General features: G+C 36.9%; 1 protein-coding gene across 9 annotated transcripts in view; it reads right to left on the reverse strand.

Moving 5' to 3' along the window:
* LOC117218758 (Ras GTPase-activating protein raskol) overlaps positions 1 to 27852 on the reverse strand; it is a 258017-nt gene that overhangs the window by 129031 nt on the left and 101134 nt on the right. For 3 of the 9 annotated variants that reach the window (XM_033467369.2, XM_033467372.2, XM_076527734.1), the window contains exon 1: positions 6029 to 8009. The exons of 3 other annotated variants lie outside the window; for them this stretch is intronic. In XM_033467369.2, coding sequence (XP_033323260.2) covers positions 6029 to 6860 — 832 coding nt within the window. In that variant the 5' untranslated portion in view covers positions 6861 to 8009. Of the gene's footprint in view, positions 1 to 6028; positions 8010 to 27852 lie in introns of those variants that run through there. 3 more of the 9 variants (XM_033467370.2, XM_033467371.2, XM_076527732.1) reach the window with 2 other exon arrangements.

The raw sequence follows: 27852 nt of genomic DNA on the forward strand, positions 1-27852 counted from the left end.
ACCATAATTATTTTTGCGCGGATGAGATATTGTATGAAGGGTTAATGGGCTACGTCGGATCGTAATGTTTTGTTTCGAATTCATGGGTAGATAGTATAGCGAGTGATAATTGTTTGCTTCCGGACGTGAACGTGAACGTGAACCAGTCTCAACACACGCCAGTTCTCTCGGTGAGTTTACTGCGACCATTCGACGTAAGACGAGAATCCGTTTTCTTTATTTTACAAGCCAACCGAGCACACATCGTATATAATTCATGAATATCTACGTTTATTACGTCATTATATTTAATAAATACGTGGAGATCGTGCAAGTACCTGTGTTACAACCGTATTGTATACTATGATAAACGATTCGTCTATCACTATCAAACAGTTAGAAATTACATGGAGTTTTCAAAGTTTTCACGATCGTTAGCTAAAAAATTCCGTTGGAACTATTTTTAAACATCGCTTCCATAATAAGCAATCGATGCGGCCTTGTTATTTTTACTTATTGCTACTGTTATTTTTAATACTCGGTACTTAAATGTCATCTGAAATTTTCATAGCTTCAAGATTAAAAATTCAACCTCAGGCTCGGAGGAATTTAATTTGGTTACAGTTTTGCAGCAATGTTTAAGGCTCGAGAAAGAATAAATTCAATAACAAATTTACATTGCATATTAAATATGTGCAAGATGATTTTTAAACGACAAACAACTTATGCTTTAAGCGTCTAGGCTACTGTGATTTATTAACAAAAGAATACTGCAACTTGATATCCACTTCGAATTACAAATACGGTTAAAATTATGATTCACAAGATTTGACTTGCAGAGATCGGTTGAGAATTGAGATTATAAAGGTAAAATATATGATTTTACGCGCGCGTTGCAAAGGTAGCTGAAAATAGTCATTTATGTTGTGGTAAAGAAAATTATTCACTGAAATATAGTATTTCATGCGTTTAAATTTCTATTAATTATTTGAAATTCTATTTTTTACGGTTAATATTTATTTAATTTTCAATTGTATTTATTAATATTTATTTAATTTTTAATTGTATTTATTAATATTTATTTAATTAATATTTAATTAATATTACATTTTGCATCTGTTTGCTTTCAACAATTTCCATATCTCAAATGTAAACACGAGTATCAATACAACAATTCGCTATTGCTTGGTCGACAAAATTTCATGAAAATAATATTCAGACGTTTCATTTTACGCACAATAAAGAAACCATTTATTTCAATTAACTATTTCAGATTCCGTTTGTAAAATATTTGAGATATTCATTATACATTTGTAACATCAATTAAGTATTTCATTGAATACAGATATAAAATGCTGTTTCAAACGAAGCATATGTAACACAGTTGAGAAAAATAGTACATATTTACAAATGTTCGCATTTCTAAGCTGAAATATTTGTGCCCAAGCCTGGTTACCACACGCATGCCGAGTTAAACGCACAAAGGGACGCTAAAACGTTCACTAAAACGACGATTTTACGGCCCGATAAATTGTGGAATTTAACCGGACCCACAAATCATTCTCCGGACGATTATAAAGAGTCGTCGCCCGAGATTTCTAATTGACACGTCCCCATAAAAACGCCGTTGGAGTCGGGACGTGAAATGTCGCCGCGAAGCGTTCAATAGAAAGAGAATAGAGGAGTCGAAGGGAGGACTGCCCTCGTAAATCAAGCCGAGGAGTTGATCGAAATTCGCGATCCATCGGCGAATTGGTCGGTCCCGTTAGCTGGCCAGAAATTGCAAGGAGAGAACGATCGCGATCTTTTTATTTCTTCTCCGGGCGCCCTGGGCTACGATAATTAAGGGCAGCCGATTACAGAGCCCCAAGGAGACCCTATCACCTGTTCCTTCAAAAGAAAATAACGCTATTCTCGCCACGTTCTCGCGAACTTCGGTTTCTGCTACCTTGTTAATCGCGTTTCTATGCGCCGAAGTTTCGGAGTCATTCCTGACACTGAAACTTTCGTTCATTATACCGTCGTTAAAAACTTCGGAGCTAAGCCTTTAAGTGAGTCACTGTACCTAAGAGTACCCCTCTAATGACATCACTTTTACAGAATTTTTAGGGCTTTGGGAACGAAGCCAGATAAATTGAACGTTAATGCTAGAAGTAACAAAACAGGTAAATTGACTGGTTTGCAGCTTTCTCATTTTAAAAAAAAACTTATTCAATCAAGTACATATTATAATATAAATTAATATAATCAGCAGTCCATTTATTTAATGGCACTCGTAACACGTGGTAATAACAACTCAATTCCGCTTTGATTAATATTTCTAAAATTTCTAGAATTTCTTCAAACTATATTATTTATTCGCTTGAAAAATTAAAAATTTAAGTATTTAATACACTAGAATCTCCTCAAATTCTCAATTTTATTAAATTCTTTGTAGAGTTATCTCTTCCACAACAAGGAACTATTTCTTATCACAAAAGCAGTTGCCGCTATCTTATAACGGACATCATTAAGTAACATAAGGAGAATCTTTTTCCGTTATTTGAAATGATGCTTGATTATAGAGTAAAAATTAGTTAACTCTACGTTACTTACTTCTCTCTTTTGAAAATACCGTATACGCTGTGATTTGATCTTGATAAGAAAGTGAAACGAAAGTAAAACGAAATCGTAAATTCCACTCTAGTTAACATTTGAACGTGCGACTGTACTTTCCATCGTTTCAGAAATTCAAAGTGCTCAAAATAACGGTTAATTATCATTAAGAAAACCTTGTATTTAGTTATCACGTGCGTCATGAATGCATAAAACTTGCAATTTATTCGTAACAGTTTACAGTAGCGATTTCGTACCGAAGCAGAAACTAGCATTTTCTTTCGTTCAGTATTTATCGCTAGGCTGCGGATTTTATGCATTTATATATATTATTATTATTTCATACATATTATTATTATTATTTTATACATATACATATTTAATGCATTAAAATATGAAACGATGAAATCATCAGAAAAATTTCAGAATTCGGTTACGCTATTTTTAACTTACTAAAATTTTCGAGAAAGAAAACACGTTTTCATGTGGCGTCCGATCTGAACAATGCACTTGGAAAGTTTTTGCTCTATCTAAGGACCCTAGTAATCACAGTATCGTCAGTTATCATTTTCCAAAATAACGAAATCTCCAACAGTCAATAAATCATAAACGTTTCCCGGAAACCGGCGTCACACAGAAATTAAACACGTAAAGAATTTTCTGCTCCAATTCCGTTAGCCGTATTTTATAAAATATTCCTACCCGGTTGACTCCAAGAGAATCGCTTCCCGCGATCGAATCGTCCGCAAATTTGTTCTGTACACCGGGTTCGGCTCGGCTATCATTGACAAGAATTCTCGGCCGAGCTGCCGCGAACAAAGCGAACCTATTCTAGCACCTAACTAACCACGCACCTAAGCATAATTGAATTTCACGCGGAATTAAGCCGGCCGATCGAGTCGCTTTTAATAATGCCCCAGCGACGTTCAATATTTATAAAGCGGCTGCATAACGGGACAGGGACGACAAGGTTAACGAAGGTCTTGGGGAAGCGTCTGTAATTAGACGACATTTTGTTCGGTGCAAAGCTCTGGGACGTGGCTGCTTCCTGCGCTCTTTTCCTCTATCTCTCTATCTATCCTTCTTTCATTATCTCTCTCTCCCTCTCTCTCACACACACACACTCATTCTCTCCTTCTGTATCATTCTCTCTCGTGGGGCGAGTATTTGTAAAGGACCTGCGTTAAGACCCGGAGGACCTACTTACTGGTTCGGCCCCACCTGCCTTTCAAGTCCTAAAAACAAGACCAACACGGCTCCAACTTCCCTCTGCCGAACTTTCCTGTGACCTTCTTAGGGCGAACCCTTCGCTCGATTCTTTATTCCCTCTTTTGAATATCGAATCTCGGAAAGGCCCGCTCCAATAGGAGATTCTTTATTTATTCAACAGATCGGAATGCTGGATGAATGCGTTCGCAGTTCTGTGGCACTGTCTGACGTAATGTTTCATTTTACACAATAAATAATATCGTGGTATAGGATGATTCAAACCTGTAATTTAGTAACTTATTGTGTGTCGAGACTACGGTCTAGTCGAGTGGACTATTAATGGACTGCGGATTTCTATGCGAAATCAAAATTGTCGAAGTTCGTATAGGAAACGTGACAGATGAAACTGTCTTTCGTCTTTTAATAGTTTTAATAAGTTGTAAATAGTGTAAAGATATATATATATATATTCTGTAATTCGTCTCTGACATCCTGTCTGCACAGTTTCGTTTTCTAGTTAGTCGGTTTTGTGAAAAATTCATCGTTGCGAGTTCTGCAAATACATTCATTGCTACCGTTGCTTGTTATTCTATTGTTGAGTTTATTTCTGGTTTAGTCCAACAATGCCGTTACTAAATACCCGGGAAGAATGAATTTCTATTTTGAATTTTGGCCTTAACAGGGACGACATGCGTAACCGAACCAACGATTCTTGATTTAGGACCGCGCTAATATACTTCAACTTTTTATTGTTTGCTCGATAAAACATTGAGAAGCGTTGCGAATAAATGCGATTTGCTTCGAACGGAGGCATCGAATGCGCAGGAATTCATGGGCTACCCCAGTTTCGGGAATAAGGGGTGAGATCATCTCTCTGCCACCTGGGGTGGCGACAATGTGTCCCATATATCACGTAAAAAGCTTTTAGTTTGATCTAAAATATCGAAAAAAGGGGAACACGTCACCGGTCGTTTTCTGACCAAATAATTTGTAACACACGGTCCAACCCTAAGTAACAATCGAAAACCTGTTACCCCAATTTTTCTACAAAAAGCATCGTGGATAAAGCTCGCCAGGTTTCAATCAAAATTGACGAGATTCGCAAATTATTTTTTTAGCGAGTTCATTAGTATTCGTGGAATTATATGAGCTTACAGATTAAATGTCTCTTGTTTAATACGGCTCGTAATGGAAAATGGATTATACTTTGATCGAAACATTTCTGTAGTTTGATATGTCACTATGCACTAGGGAATATAATATTCCATAAATTTATTTAACAAAATTAATCGTTTATCACGTTGGCAGCATTACATTGCGTTGTTAACATAAGCCCCCTCGCAACGGTAATTGTTATTAAGGGTAATTATAATTAATTCAGGTTTTACAATCGAAATAATCAAGCGTTACTCCAGTAATATGAAAATTCATGATATGAAAATAACATAAAATTCCAATAAAAAGTCTTGTAACAACTTCCATTCTTTCATTTTCTGTAACATGTGAGCTTTGTAATTTATAAAATATTTTGGAGCAATTATTTATCACATCTTCGAAAGTATGACAACAATTTATTCTCTCTAGTGGCCCCATCAGAATATGAAAATAATTAAAGAACCGAGTACATTCTAATCTGCTGTCAGAAACGATGAAAGAAAATCCTAAATAATTTCCTTCGATCTACACCTGCTAGAATCTTTATCTCATTAATCATAACATCGTGATCACAAGCTTTCGTTACCCAGTGTCGTCAACGTGCTCTTTCGATAACACAGCTGAAAATGCCTCGTAGCTACACGTTTCTCGGAGCCTCGTTGCTCAACTATGATTTAACCTTTTGCGGACGAGGACTCTCCAAAGTGTTAAGAATATTTCCCCCAGAAAACTGGATTACGCGTCGAAGACTTAACACTAATAGTAAACAATGATAAAACCGAATCAGATTATATCGTACGAAATAGGTTGTGGAGTCTCGATGTCGTTAATACGTCGACATTCAAAGGCTTAAAAACCTATCGGCCGCATCATAATTCACACCGTATCGGAGGAACCTGATCGGATGGCTAGCGAAAGGAACGTGCATAATTAAACAGCAATCAGCGGAAACACTTTGTACGCTCATCTACAAAGAAAAATCTCCCGTTCGGATTACCGAAACGACGGTGTTACCCTGTGCGACAAATTTCCCATTCAAACCTCGGCAAACAATGCAGCCAGTGTCAAAACGTTTCCCACAGCGCGGTACCTGAATGAATCCCAGCGTCCACGTCGGCGTCCTCGAAGACAGACGACTCGGTGCCTTCGTCATTATCCACGACAGAGTCATCGGGCGTCTCGTCATCCTTGGATTTCTCGCTGCCTGATCGGTTCTCGTTTCTGGCAGGCGTCGCGACGCCGCAGGGGCTGTCGACCGACACGTGTCTGCCGGGCACCTTGACCAGGGTGCTGGTGCTCCTGGCTAACTTGGTGCTGTGGGTCCTGCGTATCAACAAGTTGGTGAACGTGGTGTTCCCATTCTGCTTGCTCCTGGTCTCGGAGGACGCGTTCTTGGCGGCTCCGTTCGCCTTCGACTCGGCGATCTTTCCGGCCCGCTTCTCTTCGGTCTTCCTCTTCGGGTCCTCGTCCTCCACCTCGAAGCAGGCGATCGTGTTATTCAGACGGTTGTCCTTCCTGCTGGCGTCCTTCCTGCCGGTGAACCGGCTCTGGAATCTCTCGATGGTCTTGAACGACCTGGTCCTCTCGACCTTCTTCCTCTGCTCGGACCCGGCCACCGGCGGCTGCTGCTCGCTCTTCGGCGTCTCGAAGATCTTCGTCAGCGACTGCACCTTGCCCCGCGACTCCGGGAACGAGTCCTCGGGCCTCTTCGCGCTGGACATCGACTCATTGTTGCTCAATGTCCGCGTCAGGATCACGGTGGGCACCGCCTTGCTGATCGGGAACGTGTTGCTGGCGAACTTGTCCGGGTCGGCGCTGATCGTCTTCGGGATCTTGGACGGGTGCCGGGCCTCGCCGTCCAGCGACACGTAGAACGTCGACCGCCGCTTCGGGGACTCCTCGAGATTCTCCGCGTTCAACATGTCTCCCCTGCTCGCATATCAATGGCCTCGAAGTACCGCCGAGCTGCCGCCCGAATTCTGCGCAAGACCGAGCATCCTAGAAGAGTCGATCCTCTAGCGGCCACCTAGATCGAAACACGTCCTGGTCGTCTACGGGGCTCTATTGCTCGTTGCACGAAGATCGCGCGACTCGGTCCTCGTTTCCGCCGTAAATCAAACCAGGAGGACACCATAAAATGTGTGCCACACGTGTGCGACCAGGCCCCGAAGTTACTCCGAACGTACCAGTCGGTGGTCCACCGGCGGGAGTGTCCTCGAATTTACCTTACGGTCCGGCGGAGAGGGATCCAGGCGCGACCGCGGTCGAGGGCCCCGAATTGCTCGGCCAGGCCCAGAGCCCCCTAAATATAACCGAGCAGCGATCCGAGAGCACGTGTATCGCGAAAAACAAATACGGTCTTCTCGGAGTGCTGGCAGCAGCAGATAGCGAGCCGCGTCCAGCGTTCCCTCTATCGACGCTCGTTCTCGGCAGCCGTTTATCGCTGACCTCTGCGCAGCAGCCGCACCACACGAACAGACTGCCGTGGGACCTATCACTTTCTGGGGGTGGTATCACCTTCGGAGCACCTGTTAATCACCTGGTTCCTAACCGAAACAACACTCGACGACCACGGGCAATCCGACCGCGGAGATAATGGGCTGAGGAATGCGGGGAACGGCACCGACCCGCGCGACGGGCCCACGGACTCGGGCCGAATGCTCGACGCGTCGCGGCAACGAGAAAACGCGACGATCAAGACGAGTATCGAGAGATCGAGACGACACGGATATCACGGGATAGGGACACTCCGGCACGAGGTAAAAGTAAAAGGGTCTGAGTCACTGCCACGGAATCGGGCCCTCTCGCGGCCCCGGGGACCCGTCGCCTCGCTCCAGGAATGCGCGCAAACCGCCCGGATGAGCAACCAGCATCTCTCTCTCGGCCGTTTCTTTTTCCAAGGACAAGCACCACGGGTTTTCAGACGCACACGCGCCGCGAGCGAAGGGATACGAGCAGCGGCGTCGCACGATCGTCCGCACCGCAGACGGGCTCACGACTATCTGCCCGTTCCGAAGCGGACCGAAGCGAGCAGCGCCTCTGTTGGCCGACCATGGCGAACGCACCGCTCGATGGTGTGGCGAGGAGGATCGAGGACCGACTACGGATCGACGAACGTGTCCGATGCGCTGCTCCTCGGGCTCTTAATTAATCGGATTAGAGAATCGTGTAATTAAAAAGTTTCGAGGGCTCACGTTGTTTTTTTTCGGTTTGTTTGTTTGTTCGCTTTATGGGCTGTTCATGGTGTTTCTGGGAACAATGAATTCTTGGGATCGTACACGATGCTTTGGAGAATGTGATTCGGAAAATGTCTTTCGTAACAAGATATTTTTGTCTTGTACTGTATCGTAAATTGTTCGGCGTTTTCGAAGTTAACGGGGACGTTGAAGGCGCTTTTTTCTAGAAAAACAAACCTTGTAGACAAACTATTACGACAGAAAAAGGATGAAGTTCTGTTTACAACATTCTGCTCTTTTAACGCAATGACTGCCAGCCACGAGATAACACCTAAGGTGTTGTATTGACCATAAAGGCGTCATAAATCGAATTTATTTTTTACTTATTAGTATTTCTTACTTATTATTGTTTTATTATTATTATTCGTTCTCCAAATTTGATGGTTTCAGAATTTGAAAGACATCGACATTGTGTTGACAATAATTCTCTCCGTTTAACACGTGCTGCAAAAAACTGTTCTTTTTCTATAGCATCAACTCTTGGGGCACCTATTAAAACAGAATGAGTTTTGTACGAAGACAATTATCGTATTACGGCAATTCTTACAATTTTTCTTTCATAAATGACTCAAGTTTTGTAGTAAATTAAACTTATGTAAAATAAAAAAAAAAACTTAACAAGAAAAATTCAATCGTGGATTAAATAGAAATACGTAAGCATTTTAAATACGTCACAGTTAACATGAAGAGACCAATAATTAAATATTATATTGATATTTCATATTTTTCCACTTAAACTATTTGTGATGTATTTTAGTTTCTTATTGATCAATCAAATTGATATTTCATATTTTTCCACTTAAACTATTTGTGATGTATTTTAGTTTCTTATTGATCAATCAGATTGATAATTATTACTAGTCTAAAATCTACTAAAAATATATAACTTGTCTAATTGTCAGTCTATCTACAGTCTAATTGTACATTTTGAAACAATGGATGTTGATTTTGATGAACGTTTGACATTCCTCCACTAATATAATCAAGATAAAAAATAATAATATGTTGCAAGTATTAAAAGGAAACTGATTCACATGAATCATTTCATAGAATGAAGAACTTCGATATTTTCAAATAACAAACACAAAAGAAATAACCGAAAGTACACAACATTGGTACAGAATTGACAATAAATGTAATTGCAAGACTTGAAATCATTTCCAGAATTGAGTTCGATTTATGTGACTTTTATGCGTGTACTATTCTTGTATATTACTGCAGTGTGCCAGTTGCATAATGCGTAAAGTAACAAACGCTGAAACCATTGCAGCTATTCATATAACGTGGTCGAATGATTTTTACCGTTTAAGTCACAAGCACTCTACCTAGGAATTACAGGAATTATTTATACCCTCCAACGCTGAATGGTATAATGAGTTCTATTTGATGGTATCTGAATGTTGAACCGATGCAAGCAGGCCGTGAACAAGTGACCCTGTGGCCTATTCAGTTCTGCTTTGAGGTCACCGATTAACTCGAAATTGTCATCTTAATTCATTTTCCGTGCATGGGGGATCCGTAATTATACGAGGCAGATATTATTGTAAATGAACAAATGTTATCATAGAGTAGCACTTCTTTTTGTAAATTCAAGCTATATGGATAAACTTTGCTTAATCATTTTCTTTCGCAGAATTAAATCGTGTAGAATTATAAATTATTTGTATAGAAAATAAATTTTGATTTGTAAGAGATTAATATCTAATTTAGTCTCAATATTTCCTTAAACAATTGGTGCAAAAAATGAAAATGTTGTCATAGAAATTTAATATTTAATTTATTCTTAAATATCAGGAGAATAAAAATGATAGAACAAAAATGTTCCCAAACATAAAAATTGAATATTTAATTAATTTTTAAATATTTCGCATCAAAAATAAAAATATTCTCACACCTAGAAATTGAACATTTAATTTATTCTTGAATACCTGGCGTAAAAAATACAAATTTCCAATGATTTTTTCATATATTCATTAATATATATACTCCAAGAAGTAACTAAAGTATACTTGATTTCACAAATAAAATTGAATTTTATCGAACTTTATGTTCACCAAAGAATAATTTTCCTAGAAAAATTTGATTCGAATTTAAAAAAAGAAGATTACTTTACAATTTAAAAATACTTCAAGGAGTTCATTCAATCACCTTGAAACGACTATATTCAGACAAGGTTCAGATACTTAAAGCACTTCAGTTAAAAAGAATTATGAAGAGTGTACTAGACGAGATCCTGTCTGCAGATCGGTACGGTGTTCTTTCGAAAGTGATTGTACTGGATCCAATGCGGAAATATAGCTTTTTTTATAATTAACTTTGGCGAGATCGGTTGGTTGCATAACTGTTCGGATGCAGTCGATTTAATCTCTCCTAAAAAAAACGAATCGCGCGAGTAATCGTATATGGAACTACATAATCCAATTTCATATTGACGTTATGTGACTCGCTATGAAGCTATAAATTGGGAAGACAATGCAAAAAGATGTCATTTTAATAGCAAATAAATTAGCGTTTCAAATGTACTTCTCGCTGTCAAACGTAACACACGATAGAAAATTTTAAATAAACCAGATGCAAAAATATCCTTTTCTATTATAATGCAAATTCACGATGACTTGGTACAACCCGTGACGCAAGTACTGTAAAAACAGTCCAATCATATCCTACATGTAATTTTCTAAAACTTGTAATATACGATAAAACGTTAATAAAATTCTGTTATAAGAAATTTTTCAATCAATTATATATATATTTCTATTTTACAAAATTACCTCTGAAGATGTGAACTATATAATAATTAAATAAAATTCACACAGAGAGAGAGAGAGAGCTCCAGACATCCATTTACAAATGAAAGTTCTCATCATGATTTCACTTCCTTATTGAATATTTATTTTACTTCGTTATGAAAACAATAATCCGCTTTAAATTCGCGAAGATGCACATGGTAATTAATAAACTGTTAACTAAGATATTCGGAAGTACTGCAATAATTACGATAATCATTTTAATTCGCTGGTTACGAGCATTATTTAATGTCGGGGAAATGACACGGAATTAGTGACGCGTGTTTATGTGGGCCCTCGTTTTATCCTTATTGGGGCCCATTGCTCCGGAGGCTCCCATTTAGGAGAGGTTGCGTTGCTGGCTTTCTTCGCGGCCTGGTATAATATACGAATCTAATTCCGAGTGCGATTTATGTGGATGAAAGTCACTGCACGTCCGAGGTGTCCATTCTGTGTATCAATTACGGTTCGTCGGTTAGGTTTGTCTGACTGCGTTTAGGAGCTTTATTTTCCTTTCCTTTTACACCGTTCAGTATACAGTTAGCTCGGAATAGATCCAGTCTACAGAGCGAGGTAGTATTATTTGATTGTTTCCCAAGCAATTCTGGAAACAAACTTTACTCTTTGCACACGTATAGTTTTCATTACATAGAGCAGGAATTGGTAAGTTTAAAAATATATTACAAAAGAAATAAATAAAAGAGAAGACGTTATTTCATGAATAAGCAGAACATATTAAAATAGCAGCAATTTATAGCAATACATACCTTCAAGTTAATTGATGTAATAAAAGTAGCCGCTATTACAATTCATCATTAATTTTGTACTATTTTACTGAAGAACTAAATACTGTCAACATTCTTGACAAAGATTTAACACCAGAACTACCAAAGTAATCAAAATTACTGCTTTCTGAATTTTCCTTTGACAGTTTTTGATATTATAAAAATGATTCTATAATATAAATTGTTGGATATATATATAAATCTCTTTATTCAAGCATATAGTATAATAGAAATCGTACGAATCCAATTTTACCAATGTTATTGAACACTATACAATCGCATAATTCTTGAAATCAACTGATGTCTATATCTATCTTCTTTCTTCAAAGTTTCTCCGAGGTTCAAAATTAATACGTTTCCTTTTTCAGTAACTGTCGAATATTCAAATAATTATAAACTATATTAATTAACGATTTAACGACAAATAATTTAACGATTGACAGTTTGCTCTGCCCAATTGATTTGAAAATTTTGTATTAAATCAAACACGTATAAATCCATTCGTTGCTTTCTTTCTTTTTGTTAATTTATTCCTGTATGCGCTAAGTTGTCATTGTAATTGCAACACATACAAAGTATTACACCCTTTTATCTATCTTTAGCAATAATTTCTAACGAAACCTGATAACATTTACTATCAGTTACAACATCACAGTTATAACATTTACTATCAGTGAGAGGTCACTATCTCACAAGAAAGTATACAAACATAAAAATTGAAGATACCAATCTGGCTGCAATTGTAAGTATCACGTACGAGCGCAGCACTTTTATAATGCTTGGCTATCGCAATTGATCTCGTACATAAAGCGTAGAACACTTTCGTTCGAGTTTTATATGTCGAAATTACGCCGTTTTTCTCCGCAAAAATTTTGTAATAATTCTGTCATTGGAGCGGTTTCACTTAATACTGAACCTACCGAGCAATTAAAACGACAGATGTGCATCGTCCGATGAAGTGAAAACATCGAAATTACTTAAATTTTATGCAATTTAAGTAATGCAATTTAAGTAGTGCAGCTTAAGTAATGCAACTTATCGGACGCGCGCGAAAGCGTCTTTATAATTTTTATCACTTTAAAATATCATATCGGTCGTTCGACCGTGATAGGTTTAGTATTAAGTTGGAGAGTTTGATTAAATTTTAATGAAATATTTTCGAATTGCAATAGAAAGTGTTTGCTCTAGATACGCAGCAGTTCCTTCACCCCGATGGACGAGCTTCGCCGTTCAAAACAGCGCAAAAATGGCCGATTGTTGTTCCGCTGCCACCGCTGCCGTTCAAAACTACGATGACTCATTCCCGACCTACGATCACGATCGATAATCGTTTCCTCGATTTCCTGCTACACTTTCCTACCTTTCGAAACTAGAGCAAGTCCCACGATTTACAATCGCGGTTTCCATTTCACAAAAAGAAACGATCCATTATGCAGTTGGTAACGAGAAAAGATCTATCTGCGGCTGACTCGGCGGAACTATGTCGCTTTTACTGAATCCTGCATTCGAGGTCGATCATTTTCGCAGCGGAGTGTCGTTTTCTAGACATTCGTTTACTTCTTAGTCTAGAAACGGGCGTGGATTCTTCATCCCATAGAATTCCAATTTTTCGGAGAACCAATGCAAATTATTTGTTCGAAGGCTTTCTCTTCTGATTACGAATGATTTTAAATGATACAGACGATGCTAATGTTCAAAAGATGCTAAAAAACGAAACACTTTAATTTCTCTTAAGAAACTAAACTTCATTTTTGGAGCAATGTTTTATTTTCTATGCGAGTGAAAATTTTCTTTTGACGAGTGAAAACGAGTTCAAAAATTAATTTACATTTCTGAAATGACTGCAATTAACACTAGAACTGCGCCACCAATGTATATTGTTTAATAATAATGGTAAAATTGGATGTATCTAATCATCGTACGATTTCTATTATACTACATGCTTGAATAAAGAGATTTATCCAACAATTTATATCATAGAAATATTTTTGTAATATCAAGAATTGTCAAAGAAGAGTTCAGGGAGCAGTCATTTTGTCCACTTTCGTAGTTCGAGTGTTAAATCTTTGTCAAAAATGTTGACAGTATTAGTTCTCCTCTAAAATGGTACAATATTAATAATGAATCAAAACACAGAAATAACGACTGTTTTTATTCAACAAAAACAATTAAATGATCAGAGCTGACTATACAAGCCGTATTCCGCATCTATCGACTTTTACCTTCCATTTACATGAAGTTCTTGTAATAATTGCATCGAATTGTAAATCCATGTCACGTTTCGGAAAACGCCTCACAAATCAGAGACTTAATGGCAGTGAGTCACCGGTAGCCAGACCGACAAAAAATGGCAGGAACTTTTATCGAATTCTTTCGCGTTGTGAAACGATCGCGGCGAGCGTTGCGTTCACGTTAATCATCCGGTAAACGTGAAGCGAGTAACGCAGCGTTATCATTATGCAAGTAAAAACAGCGACAACCGTAATTGCGCGATTATTGCTGGAATTTGAGTTTCAGATGGTAGGTGTGTCGTGCAAGTTGCGGACCTTGCGGATTTTGCGTACCGCGTTGGTGTCGTTTCATTTGTAATTCCTAGAATTAAGGCTTCAGTTTGATTGCTAAATTAGAATTGCAATTTCTTTGACAGCGCGGCTGATATTGTTGCGTCATTTTTTACTTTCGTGCATTTTTATATAAAATTTCATATAGCGTTTCTGTTATTAATTCTCTATAATTTTCTTTAACCCGATAGATAACCTACGTCGCAGAGGCGCCTGCGAAGACTGTTGATTTTTGTTAATTTTTCATAGAGGTCTAGTGATTTAAGTTTAAAATTACTTAAAATATAAAAAAATATAATATAAATGCATTTTATTTGTACAATAATGCCAAACCTTTAAAATGACTAGATTAACTTAAATAAATATCCATTGTTAATATAAAATTGACGCCTTAGAAAAGCATGCGCCTCTGAAGCGTATGGTTATCTTTTACGTACGTTGTCATATGGTTATCTTTCTAGGGTTTCTAGGGTTAAAAATCAGATTCGTAATTCCGTACATTCTTATGTAAACATTGTGTGACACGAATTGCTTTTAATTTTCTATAAGATTGTACCTATCATATGTGAATCGTAATTCACAAATTCACATTTTTGTGAATTTTTTAATAAAAATCTGACGAAGGAAAGAATTTCTTGCATCAGCTATTAATTGCTGCCAATATGAACATTGCATTGCATTTAAAAAACTTGCGTATACCATAAATGCATAAAAATCAGCAGTATACTTATTGATAACGTTTCAAAACGAAACAGCTTCGAAAGATGTTGTATTTATTACTCTCGTTTGGAGAGAATTAATGTGTGCTAACTTAGCAAGTTACATCATGTTCTTGAAGATTAAACGGTATACATTTCGTGCAGTTTAATCAAACAACTATAAGCTTGTAAAGGAATTACAATGAAATGTGTTACACACGTGTTAATTACTCTGTTTCCTTAATTTTTGTCGACCAAGTGTATGCTTTTTATCAAATATTTACTCGCTTTGGCTTATACACATACCTCCTTTCAGAAATACTAAAGAAGCATAAGTTATGTAATATCATTAACCAATTAGCTGTTGCAATCTCGTCGAAACGTGTGTAAATTACTGTAATTATACCGTATATGTTTTATTTAAATACTACAATTTTATAAAATCTATGATTTAATAAAGAACATCAAAGTATAAACTACAAAGTAAATTCTTCTGAATTTTCCTTCAACTTGTAAACAAAAATGGACAATTTGAGAAGAGGAGCCTCGAGCCCCTTATTTGAGCCTCGCGGCTTATTTTTATAGTTGCCGATTGTCAACAATTATAAAAACGAGGTGCAAGGCTCGAATGATCGAATCTCCTTTTCCCAAAATTGTCCATTTTTGATTGCAAGCTGAAGGAAAATTAATTTACTGTATCCTTCTTAACTAGTTAGATGTCTGTAACGTGAATTCTCGTTACGAGGAAATGGCAACATTTTGTGTTATAACGAATATATTCATCAAAAACAGCTAACTGGTTAAATATCAGCTTCCTTCGGATATCATCATACTTCTGAGTGAGGATGCACTTAAGATAGAAATGCAAACACAATCTGCAGCGAATAGAAATAGCGTCTGAAACAATCGATCGGATCGAATACTTAACTAGGCGTGTGCGCGTACATTCGTTAAAGAAAACTAATTATTCGGATCCAAACAGCTTGTTTAATCGAGTGAACAATTTGAATTTGCCCGCAAATCCCTCGCAATTCAAAGCATCGCTCTAGCCTAAAATTTCCGAATGCATAATCGCCTGCTCAGAATTGTCCCAGTTTGCTCCATCCAGCATAAGTGACATACTTGTGGACGGGGGTGTACGTTCCGCACACATCGTCGCTTCTATCTGCGAGCGATTAATAAAACAGACGGCACGATACACCTTTCCCAAGATAATTCCCTTCCTTGACACAGTTAGTAGCAGCAAACTTCATCCCGGCTTATTGTGACAGCCGATCAATTATCAATTAAACCGCGTGGCCGTCCCGCGACGGCGACGCAGCGCAGCACCGACGTTTAATAATCCTCTAATAAGACCTCGATTCGGTGACGTCCGACGATTGGACCTTGCGCGATTTAAATATCCGCGACGATAGTGGGTGTCGTTCGGCGAGTACATCTCCGCGAACAGGTGCCATTTAAATTTCAATCTGTTCGGTGGGCGCTGCTTAAACTTTCATCCCGCCAGTGGGCGCCATTTAAATTTCAATTTCGTCGGTGGGTGGTCCGCTTTCATCACTGCCGACAGGCAGTCGTTTCGAACGGCCATTTTGTTCATTTTGAGCCTGATTCGGCGAGGATGTACCATCGACTCTCGAACATCATCGTTTACCGGATCGGCGAATCATCGATGAAATTGCTCCCGATCGATCTACCGATTTCTTCGCGATGGTTCCGTGTTCTGAAACATTCCGATCTACTGGTAATACGAAGAAACTTGTGGTCACATTGTAACTACCATGAACTTGCGTTCAATAAGAAAATAATTACTCGGCCGAGGATGATCGTGCATTTGTACAGCGCCACGAATATGAGAAACGTACAAAAGGTACAATGCAATTTTTACTTCGATGACAATACGTTGCATTCTGAAGCAGCGACTTATCTTCTACCCTGATTGGCTTTTGCAAATTGTGCTGGGCACAATTTCTTTCTTTCGAGCGGGAATTACATTCTGTTCTCTCTCGCGTTAGCAATATTTACTCATTCAAATGAATGCAGTCGCACAATAAATGTTATCCTTTCTCTTCTAAGAGATTATTACAATCGAAGAGATCGTTGTCACTGTGAAGATAATACGACACGGAGTTAATTAATTAAAACCGCTCCTTTTTCCATTTCCTATAGAGAATTTGTAAAAATGAACGAAAACAGATTCACATACTGTAGCATATTACATAAAAAAAGTAACGTTCATCATATTCTTATCACATTAAAATTTACACAATAGTTCTATTATATATCTACAAATGTCTTGCAAATGTTATTATGTAAAAATGTATCGATTACATTAAGTTCAATATCACACTTTTAAGAAAAGCTATAAACCATAAAGCAAGTTAAAATTCTATTCAGTAATGTATGAACTTATAAAACAGTTTACTCGCGATAATATCATTCGAAGGATTAAATAACGATCAATTTAGCAAACAGTCGGCTTAAATGTCCATCCAATGGACAGATCGTTATGCACAATTGCGAAAAACAAATTTCCAAAGATCGACGCCAAGAATTCCTCCAACAGAGAAGTGTCTGCAAAGAAAGAACAGCATTCGAAAAATTCGATTACAAGCGGCGTTCCTTGGAGCACGCAAATTCATCGCCGCGATCACGTTAAATAAGCCATTCGCGAGCATCCATACTGCTGTTACGACCCTAAATTCTAGGAAGGGATCGGCGGTTCGATCTGGGCCTCACAATTAGCGCGCCAGAAATAGCAGCGTACCCGGGCGGTTCAGAGAAATTGCGTTCAATCAGTGCTCCGCGATTGCAGAGTGCAAGACGAGTGTCTATTTCCCGATGGGTGCATTCGAATCGCAGAATCGATCGGATCCGATCCGATTCGATTTGAACGGGGGAGCAGCCTTGGGAGCCTCCTTCGAATTTCCTCTCGATCCGAGCGACCCGATCCATCGGTCAATCGCACCGTGGCGTATCGCGATCGATTCCACGAAGATCGTAGATAAGCATCGACGGCGCCGCGAATGCGTCTGTTGCCTGCAAACGACGCGTATAAGGATCTGTAACGTGCACGCGTGACGGATCGTGCGTGCAATAAGAAAAGCCACGGCCGTATTACGCCGGTCTGCCACGGATCCTGGTTCTTTGTGAGCGCAACGTGCGTCATGAGATTCTTTTTCATTCGCCACGCGTACCCCGTTGTGCTCTGTCTTCCCCTTTCTTCGCTAGCTTGTCCCGTCTCTACTTCGGAATTCTCTCTCGCTACGACGCACAACAGTCTAAACGGTAGATCTAGGTGGCCAAAATTCAGTTTTACGAATACCGAAGGCGATATATTTTTATCGATATCTGAATGTTTGAGAAACAATGGCCTAAATCTTTCTTTTCTTATACACTTATAAATTTATATTTAATATATTCGAATTTAATTTAGTTTAACTTATTTCAATTTAATTTAATTTAGTTTAACTTATTTCAATTTAATTTAATTTAAGCTAATTTATTTCAATTTAATTTATTTTCATTAAATTTAACTGAATTTAATTTATTTAATTGATGTAAACAATCTGTTACATTACATATGTAATTATAATTATATGTAATTATATATGTATACAACGAGATCCTTACGATGACGATAATGTGGTAATTATTCTATATTATTATTAAAATTTTCTTAGTCAAATGTCAGGAATTCTTATGTGATTTGCTAGCTTTAACACTAAACGTACCGAGCTTTGAAAGTGATATAAGTTTGTCTCATCTTAAAAAGATTACAAGATTGAGGATATTAGACTTTTAGTCACTTTTATTATAATATTTGCTTCGATCAGAAAATGTAGTCAAAGCATCTTTCTTATTTTAATAATCCCAAAGTATCAAATTGAGGAAAGAAAGATCGTTTGACTCGAGATAGTAAATTTACTATCAAGGAAACTGCAGTTTCTTGCTCAATATTGTGTTATCGAACCGATCATATCGAAGTTTGATAAGTGTGAATGCGATTGCGAGAATGTTATATAACAATTCAGCGATTTTTATTGTACAGTGTATTTTGTATTTCTTCTGTGTAATTATACATTTCTATTTTCACGTTTCTACAGTGTTTTATTACGTTTTCACATCATGTTCCTACATGTATATTTCATATATTATAAAACATTGTAAACAGTAACAATTATATATGATGATATTTTATCAAAAAATGTAAATTCAAAGATATGTAGAATTTTGACCATCTAAATCTACCAGTTAGACTACTATTATGCGACTATCGTCTAGCCTCGATCCTTCTTTCTCGCATTTCACGTCACCCTTTCCCGTGTCTTATTTCTGTGAACCCTTCCCTGGAACAAGATCGATCTCCTTGCTGCCCTTTTTCCAACGGAACATCACACAATGGTCAAAAACGCGATTCTGCCTACGGAAAAGGCTTTTTGTCGTCATATTATGTATGTATTTCCCTTAATATGAATATATTTACATATATTAACACTCTGTCATACCTTGGCAAGTATATTCTTCGCGATACAATATGTTGCGATTTCTTCGTCACTAGTATACTCGTCAAAAACAGCTTAAGAATGATATATGATATTTTTCATTAAATTATATATTTTTCAAAACTGTTGTATTTGAACAAAATATGAAGAAACTCAAACATACGTGTACCTACAGTATAATTAGAGTAACTTACACACTTTTCAAAGAGATTGCAACAGCTATGCATCTAGTTAAGTCGATTAATCTTCGTTAAGAATGCGTCTTGTTAACCTTCTCCTATCGTCAATATATTTTAATTTAATTTAATTTATTTCAATTCAATTTATTTTAATTTATTTTAACTTAATTTAATTTATTTAATTGATTGATAAATTCAATTTATTTATTTAATTGATAAATTTTCTGTTTCCTTTAAGAAATCATCATAATCGAAGAAATTCTAATTATTGTAACAGCCTATTGTACCTATTTATTTCTTACATGTGTTTAATAATTTTTGTATACAAACCTGAGAGAATAGAAATTTAACAGTTAGTCTAAAAAGCTTAATCTACAATATCAATACATCTATAAATCGAAATACAAGAAATTCGTATAAAAAAAATTCACCCGTTCGAATGACGATTTTCGATGACGAAGGTGTGAATATATGACAGTTTTTTCGAGCGTGAATGACATTATGTTGGTGGTATAAAGAGATCCGGCATTTCATATACAATAACCTAATATTTCTCATGTTACGAGCTCCATGGGATGAAGCGAGGAAGACGCTAACGAGATGTACACCCATAAATCTCTATATAACCAATCATGATGCTCTATTGACTATAGAACCAGAATACAAGGCATTAGAGTACTACATGCTTCTAAGTAAATAGGTCAACAATTTTTTCAATTACGATTTTATTTACGAGGTATTTAAATAAGATTAAACATCTAGATCGGTATTTTGATAACTCCAGTTTTTAATAAATAACTGAAGAATGCAATAGATCTCGATGAAGACCAACAGTGACAACGAGAAATACCTAAATGAGATCGTAAATGACACATATTGCATAATTCACGATTGAAAACGGTGTTATAAAAATAATTTCATAAATTTTATTGGATAGCAATGATACAATTTGAATAACATTTCTCATAATTGTATTCGGTGTAATAATTATTCAATACGTTTTCTAGGATTTTTTATATGTCGGCAAATATAGCTTATTATTAATTAATTTCTCAGTAATTTAAATGATTAATTAAATTGTCAGTAAAACGTAACTTTATACTTGAACCAAATAACACTTAAAATGTTTAAAAATCTTCAACCATCGTGATTAATCAGCTGATTCTATGGATCTACAATAAAAATAAGTAAATCGAACTTAAAACTAAAAGATCAACCTTAAGATTAAAAGAATTTCAGAATATAGATCAAGATTATTAAAGGAAAAATGAATTTTCTATTCGTATTCTATTCCTCGCAAATGTAGATCATTTCCATTTTGCACGAATATCCACAGTCATGATCATTCGTATACCCTCGTCCACAGCATTCTTATTCACGAAAGAGATAATCGCAGAAAGGATTCCAAAAGGAGAATCCACAGGACACGACTAAATTTTCCAGGCGATCGATCGCCGAAGAAAACGGGTTCGGGAATGGTCCTAATTAACGATTCCCGCCATCAATCCTGAATTGGCGAAAGGTCGCCGCGCGGCGCAAATCGCGGAACATCGAGATACAATAAACCGTAATTAGCAGCGAGCCTAATGCAATCCGGCCGATCTCGGACGCGGCCGTGATATAAATCAAACTTATTCGCCGGCCGGCCCTTCGGCCCTCTTATCGATGCGCGGCAGAGATAAATCGCGAGGGGAACGTCGGCGAGGGTAGTAATTAGTTTCAGCGACATTAGTCATTAGCGGAACGCTTCCTCGTGTCCTCTTTTGTGTGTCACTCATATACCAAGCCTTTCGATTATTACGGCAGCCGGATGGGACTTAAGCGCGCACGATTTACCGCGGTTTGTAATTAAATTAAAGGCCGATCTTCGCGGCCGATCGCACCGCGAGAAACTTTGTATTGGTGCGCGAACGCCCCCGGTTAAACGGCAGAAATCTTCTGAAGTACGCGTAGGTACTTCAAGTACAGGTTACCCTCGAGTAATACTACACTTCTATCAAGTGGTTCTCGGAAAAATCTACTTTGCGCAATTAAACGTTACTACTTCAGCGATGAAGTTTATGCTAATGTAGCGCCGAGACGTAGGGGATTGAGATAAGAAAAATGCGCGGTGCCCGTGCACGATGGCAAATAATTAATGGTGAGGTCGTAATAATTATTGCTTCAGTTTCGCATTCGTTAAATTTACGGAGAGACGCGAAAGAGAGTCCTGTAATAGAACAATATTATCGAAGTTAAATACTAATTAGTATTTTGACGTCAACTTACAGACATAATAATTGCTAAAAATATTACGCGTAATTATATCAATTCAAATTTATTACAGCAATTGAAATTTATTCGAACGTCGTTTATGCCATCAATGAAGAAGTTATATAATTTTTTAGACATATATAATAAATTTAATCTTTTCAAATTGATTGAAATGTGAACTTCTTACACAAAATTTTAATTACCTGCATGCAATTAAAATATTCAACCGTCATCTTACCTTTATTTGACTACGGAAAAACGTAACATAAAACAATACTCGTAACTGTAAAATGATTAAAAGATTTTATTATCTGTTCATTAATATTATTATATCTGCTAATTAATAGTTCCGCAGAATTTAATTGTCCCTTTATGATCTATGGCTAATTAATTATTCATTGACCATCTTCATAATTTGTTTATGGTCCTTCCGTAATAGGCATGCTAAATAGAATAAATAATGTATATATGCTATCATAAAGAAGTTAATAAATTTGATAATTTCAAAATAGCAATTTTACCGATACTATCCAGCTATCTAGAAAATCGCAAAAGCCTGTTACGTGCGAATATTTTCTTTACCAGTTGCATAATAATTCATTACATTCTGCTGTGTCGCCAACATGCTAAGTAATTTCTATTGAAACCACCGTCAATTAAGGTAGCAAAGAATGCCGGCACCGGTTGGCAAGGGTTAAATTGGATCATATTATCATTAACTATATATGATTCGCAGATTCGTTCTTTAAATTCCTTCTATCCCGAATATGGTCCCCGATACATAATTTATCAAAGATTCTTTTCAATTTCTAGTGCACAACATTTCATGCGATGGCATCGGTCACTTCTCCACCGACTTAAATAACTTTCGTCCTCTCTCGTTCAGACATCAGACAACTGTCGATTTTATGCGATTATAGCATACATGGATGTGCACTTAGATTGCGGTAGCCAATGAAACTTTCTAATAGATACGTAAACGCTTGATCCCGGCGTATTTGTCGGATAACTAGTAGATTAATATTTTCTAAATTGAATTGAAGTATACGATCAAATAAGGAAGGAGAACTTCTCTCTGCAATTTGATTCGAATATACCACGTCAATTACATACTAATAAAGCAGTAAAATTAATTTTGTTTCTAGCAATTTGTTAATCCGACTTTTGCTAAATCATTTATAAATTTCATAAAAATGTTACATTGCAGTCGATTAAATATCGTAACCGTGGATAATGTTTGCAAATTTATGTAGTGCACCGAAAAATTAAATTTTTTAGTTTGTTGAACAGGTATCTAATTTATTTGACAACAATAGTAATTTTGGATCTGTCTAATATTTCTCAAAATTTGATTCTGCCTCGAACTTACAATAAATACATTTCTCTCTTCTGCACATACGATTTAAACTACAATAATAAGGGGAAGATTCATAAGAACAATTTACATTAAACATAATTCGTTAAAATGTCTTCGATATTTTTTTCCGAAAAGGAAATGTTAATTTGCAAATGATTAAACTGTTCGAATTCCATCACTTTTTCATGCCTCTATAATAGAAAATGTAATAAAAAGCAAGATCTTCTATAAAAATGAACCAAACGGATTATGCTATCCAACACCGATTTTACGATAATTAACATGTAGTCCCCAATTTTGCTCCACTCCATCGCGTAATTACATTTTACCTCAAATCTTCGATGTTAAAAATATATTAAAACAATTTCTGACGCATTAAAGACGTGTCGCTCTCTTCCAATATTATTTAAACATTCATAATATTATGAATAAATATAGCATACTAATGATACTAATGTATACTGTTTTATAACAATGATAAGATTGGATTTACTCAAGCTTCATATGTGTGATTTATATTAAAATTAGTCTGTCATATAGAAGCCAAGATTTTTCTCTTTAATAATTACAATTAGTTGAACCTTACATTCGTATTTTCTTTAGATCTGTAAACTGTTTTAAATTTTATCCATCCATTTCTCCCCTAAATGCATAAAATCCGCAATCAAATTATAATATATGCTTCAGTGAAAAAGTTTGTCACAAAATTTCTCCTGGAAACGTTCCTATAATTTCTGCAACCGTAAAATAAAAAATCAAGGACCAAGCATTTTGACTGGTTCGGTAGTTCCGGTATTAACCCTTCGCTATCAAAATGTCTCATATCTTTTGTTTCGAGAAATTGATATTTTCACGAGCGGAGCGATACTAAAAAATAATGCAATATACTTGGGAGTGAGATAAAAGTCTACCACAAGTTCTAATAAAGAAAACGATGTTCACGAATCTCCAAATCATATCCTCAAATTTTTGAGTCTCCATATCGTTACTAGTTTCTGAGCGAGAATTGTTTATATAAACTGAACTGCATCTGAGTGGCGCAGTATGACACGCGTGTTTCGCACAGGAAGCGTGACAGCGGAGTGTCAAAGTCGATTGTTTAACACTGACGCTGGAGATTCGTTTTACATTCGAAATGCGAGAAATTGTCGTCACGTCGCAAGCTACCCCGAAAGCTTCGGTTCCAGCGCAGTTCCCCGAATGTTTCGTAGTTCCGTAGTTAATCGACAAAACGTAGCCAAGCCTCTCGGGCAACTGAAATTTGCCGGTCGTTTCACAGGATCGACATCATGCATCCAACAAAGAATCCCCGCAGGCTGGATCTAATCGAGGAACAAAAACGACTTCGTGGAAATAGAATTGACCAGCTGTACGCATAATGCGCGCGAGATAACGCGAAGTGTGCGTAATGTCCGCGGGGAATTGGACGCAGACTCTGGAGGCGTGTTAACGAGGCACCGATAAATTAGTTCCATATCATTCCCTGTCCCTCGTATCGCTTTACGTCTCCTGAACGGTGGGTCCGTCCCGTCATTGACTACCGTTTCTCTCTAACGTGTCTTCGATAACTGTAAAGGCGAAGAGAGCCTGTGCGTGCGAGAAGGGTCGAGAGATCGAGAGGAATAGAACGAGAGAGCGAGAGAGGGAGGGAGAAAAAAGAGAAAAAAGGGCAGAAAGAACGAGAAAGAGGGGGGAGGAGGAGAGGGGGGGATGGTGGAAAAAAGGGACAGAAAAGACGCCGACGACGTCGAAAGAGGAGACACACGCACTTCCCTCGTTCCATGCGGTGCCTCGAACGGCGTCGTTTTTCTTCCCACGCATGACTCTCTCGGCTCCGTCTGCGATGCGCATCCGTTGTCCCTTAATCTCTTTTCCCCGACGTCGTTTAATCTCCCCATAAATCCGGCACTTACTTTCTGCGCGACGAAAGAACGCCGAGAGGGGTGGCGGAATTAAGACGGTAACACGTTAATTGCCGGCTCGCTTCTAATGGTCAGGGAATGCAACGCTCGGGGCCGTTTCACCCCGCGTGCACCTCGGATGCAAGGAAAAAAGACTCTTCAGACCTGCCACAAACGAAATTCAAGAGGAGACTCGCGAGCCACAGTGGCGTTCTATGCGCCGATCGTGTCGAATTTTGTTTCTCGAGGACGAAGTCCAGCAATATTGTATTCCGGATAAGAGATTAACGAATAAAATGTTACTCGACATTATCGAACCAATATCGAATCGAATAAACATTTGTCTAGACAACAATTTATCCGAATAAGATTTTATTCGAATAAAAGATCATTTGAATAAGAAGTTACTTGGTATTCGAATAAGAATCTATTAGTACAGGAATTAATTCGGTAAATAATCAATTTGCACAAAATTACCGAATTGTGGCGTCTTTCCATAGTTTCTTTTTTTATTAATTTCTTCCTCGTCAATTATTACAATCAACTTTTTTTTTCAACTGATGCATCGAATATAAAATGAAGAATTATTCGAATAAATAGACAAAATAACTTGTTAGGAAAAACGAATAATTAGCTCTGAGTATAATCGGTATAGTGAATCCACGACTGATAGAACTGCGTATTTAATATGACCGACAAAGTAAAGAGGAGTGTTATCACTGAACTTATCACTGATTTTATGCATTTATGACAAGAATGGCTAAGAGAAATACAGAACAAGACATCACACAAATTTTAGAATGTTGTTACATTATCTTGGATTTATTCTATGAGATACATTTATATTACTATTATTTTATTCTATGAAATACATTCATATTATTATTATTTTATCCTATGAAATACATTAATACATTTACTATTTTGTTCTATGAAATATATTCATACTTTTATTATTTTATTCTATGAAATGAACTGATTGCTGAGAAATTAGAAATTGGGAAAACCGTTTGCAACCTTGAGTCAGAGTGGGCCCAAAAAGAACACGTAACTCTGACATACTTTGGCATGGCTAAAAAATATAACATAATACACATGGTATGAATTAGGATGTCATTCGCTCGCATGCGTTCGTTTCGCGAGGGAGTATACACGTGTACATGCTCTGTCAAGCGGGAGGACTAAAAAAGAAAGTCTAGTGCAGCGGTGCATAGTGACGAGGAGAGAAATGGGGGAACGGCGCTGTCGAGTATAAAAGTGCCTAGGGCCCTACGAACACCGCGACACAGCCCTGAAACCACCGTGTGTTTTACGTTTATACGAGGTGACTGGATAGGTTTCACGAACGGACCAGTCCTGCGATGGCTTTAGGTTTGGGGTTAGATAATCCATTTAGCCGAGAAACTCCTTGTGGTCAGAAGAGTCAAGTTCTCCAGCGCTAATCCCGGAAAGATTAGGTCTCCGGACTATGTAGTAATTCATGAACGTTCATGGAGATGAGAATTTCCGTGCGCTAAGTTAATCTTGCCGTACTTTGACGAGTTTGTCTAGTAATGGAGATTTCAGTAATAACTTGTCAAAAGAACGTTAATAATAATTCGTCTCTTTTAAATGGAATTAAAATTTCCAGAATAAATATTTTTTTCTTCTTCTAAGAAGTTATTATACGGACGAAAAACTCCTATTCATTGTTACCGCGAAGAGAATGGCACGGCAACGAGTTCAAAAAGAGAACAATAATTATGTTTAAGCAACTATATGTTCGCCATTAGTTGCAATAACTTGTTACCATTTATCAATTAGCTTGTTAATATTATACATTTAAGATGATGTATGTATCGTCGTAATTTGTCCACAGAAATGAAAATTGCCATTTATTTTAATTTATTTTGACGATAATTATAACAATATGACAGAGAATTTCTAAAAGACCAAACTTTTAATATAACATTTGATATTGCATTAATGGAATAAAATCATTTAAGTACTCCATTAGTTTACTGTAAATTCTAAAAAAAATGATTAAATGGTACTAATTGTGTGTTTGTCACGAACGATACCTTTTCTTTACCGATACAGTTAAGAAATGGAATTTATGTAAATAGTAACAGTTTTAAATGCTTTCAGTCGACTAAAACAGTGCTTTATACTAGTTTATAATGATAATATAAGCATTATTATTTCTTATTCAGTTTTAGAATAAAAAGAGCAGTGTATAACTGGCACACGTTTTCGAACTATTGTTGTATTACTGACACTCCGTGATTAATGTGTGTAATCTACAAAGTAGAAGTGACGGCTGCATCCATACCTTATGTTTAAAGCAATTTATATACTTTAATAGTTTCATTTAAATTGTATAGTTCATGAGACAGTTAATTTACTATAAATATATTTACAAACGCATGACAAACAAATTAAAACTATTTGTGTCTTATCGGTATTTGGGTCACGATAATTGGTACAAGTAGCTTGTTCAGGCATCGATAACTGGGACATTCGCATTATTTTTATTCTTCATTAATTTCATATCAAAGTCAACGTTCAGAAAATATGAAATATATATTATTTAAAAAAATATATATAATAATATAATATATAATATTATATATTAATATAATATAAATTAATATATATTAATATAATATTAAAATAT

The sequence above is a fragment of the Megalopta genalis genome, chromosome 1 (assembly GCF_051020955.1).
Source record: "Megalopta genalis isolate 19385.01 chromosome 1, iyMegGena1_principal, whole genome shotgun sequence".
NCBI lineage: Eukaryota > Metazoa > Arthropoda > Insecta > Hymenoptera > Halictidae > Megalopta > Megalopta genalis.